General features: G+C 34.6%; 1 protein-coding gene across 1 annotated transcript; it reads left to right on the forward strand.

Moving 5' to 3' along the window:
• The first annotated feature begins 520 nt into the window (after nt 1-520).
• On the forward strand, nt 521-1,468 carry LOC118820530 (olfactory receptor 2A12-like). The gene has a single exon (XM_036588896.1). The coding sequence runs from the start codon at nt 521-523 to the stop codon at nt 1,466-1,468; it is 948 nt and encodes a 315-aa protein (XP_036444789.1).
• The last annotated feature ends 950 nt before the right edge of the window (nt 1,469-2,418 follow it).

Here is a 2,418-nt window from a genome sequence, read left to right on the forward strand (position 1 = left end):
TTAGTGTCATGTAGGCTAGTAACCTTGAAAAAAACTAATTTTTGAATGGTAGGGTCTTATATATATATATATATATATATATATATATATATATATATATATATACATATAATATAATATAATATTATGTGAAAGTGACTGATTTAAAATGTGACAAAACCACAGCTAATTTGACCAAGCATTAGTGTATGCTTCTGATGTTTGTAATTGTCAAGTGACCGCTTTACGAAATTAGAGTACCACATGACAGGCTTTGCATACTATATAAAAACTGCACAGACACCTTAGGTGCTGCACAGAGACATTTCAGGCAACTGAGAGAAAAGGCGTCTAGTCTCGTATGTACAGATGCTTGTTATTCAGCAATACTTTAGAATTTTCATTCAATTATTGCTAATAATGATAAGCCAGTGTTTAATATGTATTTGTAGCTCACTTCTAGGAGGGATTTTCAAAAGCTGTGGAAAAACATCTATGTAGATGCTTAATAAATGTATTATTATTGTTTTTATAAGGAGGAATGGACAACATCTCCTCGGCAGACATATTCACTCTCACTGCTCTTAGTGAGACTGACTGGACCAGCAAATTCATCATATTTATTTTTGCCCTGCCAGGATATTTTCTGACTGTTATTCTCAACTCAACTTTAGTTACGATCATTGTTCTGGAGAAAACCCTACACCAACCTATGTACATTTTCTTGTGTAATTTGTGTATTAGTGAATTATATGGAGCCACAGGATTTTATCCAAAGCTCCTATCTGACTTACTGCTAGGAAACAATCTGATCTCATTCCAGGAATGTGTCTTTCAAAATTTTGTCATTTTCACCTATGCCTTGAGTGAATTTACTAATCTAACAGTAATGGCTTTTGATAGATACATAGCAATATGCAGTCCCCTGAGCTACCACAGTATCATGACCACTTTAACTGTTTGGAAGTTTGTGGTTTTCATCTGGATGTTTCCCTGCTGTTCAGCATTAATGATGATTTTAATGACACTAAGGTTTCCTATCTGTAAAACGCAGATTAACAAATTGGTCTGTGACCACATGTCCATGGAGAGACTTGCTTGCAACACCGACACGACTCAGTTTGTGCTTAATGGATTATTCACTGGCATATTTTGTGGTTTTGTTTTCTTTTTCTTTTATTCTTATACTAGAATAATTATAGTGTGCAAGCAATCTAAACAAGGTCAGAAGTTTAGGAGCACATGCCTGCCACATTTGATTGGGTTTTTGAACTACATAGTCTGCTCCCTTTTTGATGCTTTTCACACTCGCTTTGGATCAACATATGCCTCACAGGCACTTCAAAACTTCATGTCAATCACATATCTGATTATTCCTCCTTTTGTAAACCCCATGATGTATGGAATTATACTGAGTCCAATTAGGGTTAAAATTATCTACATCTCCCAAAGATTAAGATCTAAAATAACCAACAGAGTAACATACTAATGATCTTCTGCAAAAAAAGCTTATGACAGTATCATTAATGACTAAGAAGGGGCATATACCATACCAACCATAGTTTACAGCAATCTAAATGCCCAGCAAAGTCTAACTATAATCAACTATTCACTGACAATTCAAAGGTCATACATAATTGAGTTTTGTTCTGTTTAATTAGGAGATTAAAATGTTTATTTATTGATGTTTTTCTATGTGTGGCAGAGCATCTGCTTGCTAAATGACAAAGCATATAACTACACATGTTGAGGCTCAGATGAGATTTCACCATTTTTTCTTATATGTACAAACTATATGCTCTAATACAATGCTGTTATGATCATCTATGCCCATCCTGATACAAATACAGAAATAATTTAATTATAAAAAGGCACTTTCACAAGCCTGCTTTTTTTCTTTTCATGATAAAGCCTATGGGAGAGCAGCATGTTTCATTGTTGAACTGCACAAGGCCTGCCTTCTGGTTGGCAGCTCCTCAACACCTTTAAGTCCTAAATTGTCACAATCAGACATATACATATGGTAAAAAACAAACGTTTACTGTGCATGTAATCAGGGTCCCGGCAGATCCTTAAAAAGTTATAAAACGTCTTAAATTTAGTTTTTGACATTCAAGGTCTAAAAATGTTTTAAAATGTCTGTAATCGTAGGAGGGAAGGCATTAAATTTGATCTGGGGTACAACAAATGAGCATGTCTCTTTTTCTTATGTTCTTACAATCTATTTTTTACGAGTATTTAACATCCCACAAAAATGACCATTTCTGCATTGTCCAATAGGGCTTGGGAATGTGATGCAGTGTTTAATGGAAGATCCACCATCGTGGATCAAACTTTTCTACCTGCTTTCCTTGATTTTGGCTGATCTGTAGCTTACTGATCAAGCAAGCAAGCAAAGTTTATTTATATAGCGCTTTTTACAACAGGTGTTGTCACAAA

This window comes from Colossoma macropomum, unplaced genomic scaffold (genome assembly GCF_904425465.1).
Source record: "Colossoma macropomum unplaced genomic scaffold, Colossoma_macropomum, whole genome shotgun sequence".
In the NCBI taxonomy this organism is placed as follows: domain Eukaryota; kingdom Metazoa; phylum Chordata; class Actinopteri; order Characiformes; family Serrasalmidae; genus Colossoma; species Colossoma macropomum.

Coding starts and splice junctions, on each gene's coding strand:
- LOC118820530 (XM_036588896.1), top strand. CDS start 521: ATGGACAACATCTCCTCGGCAGACATATTCACTCTCACTGCTCTTAGT.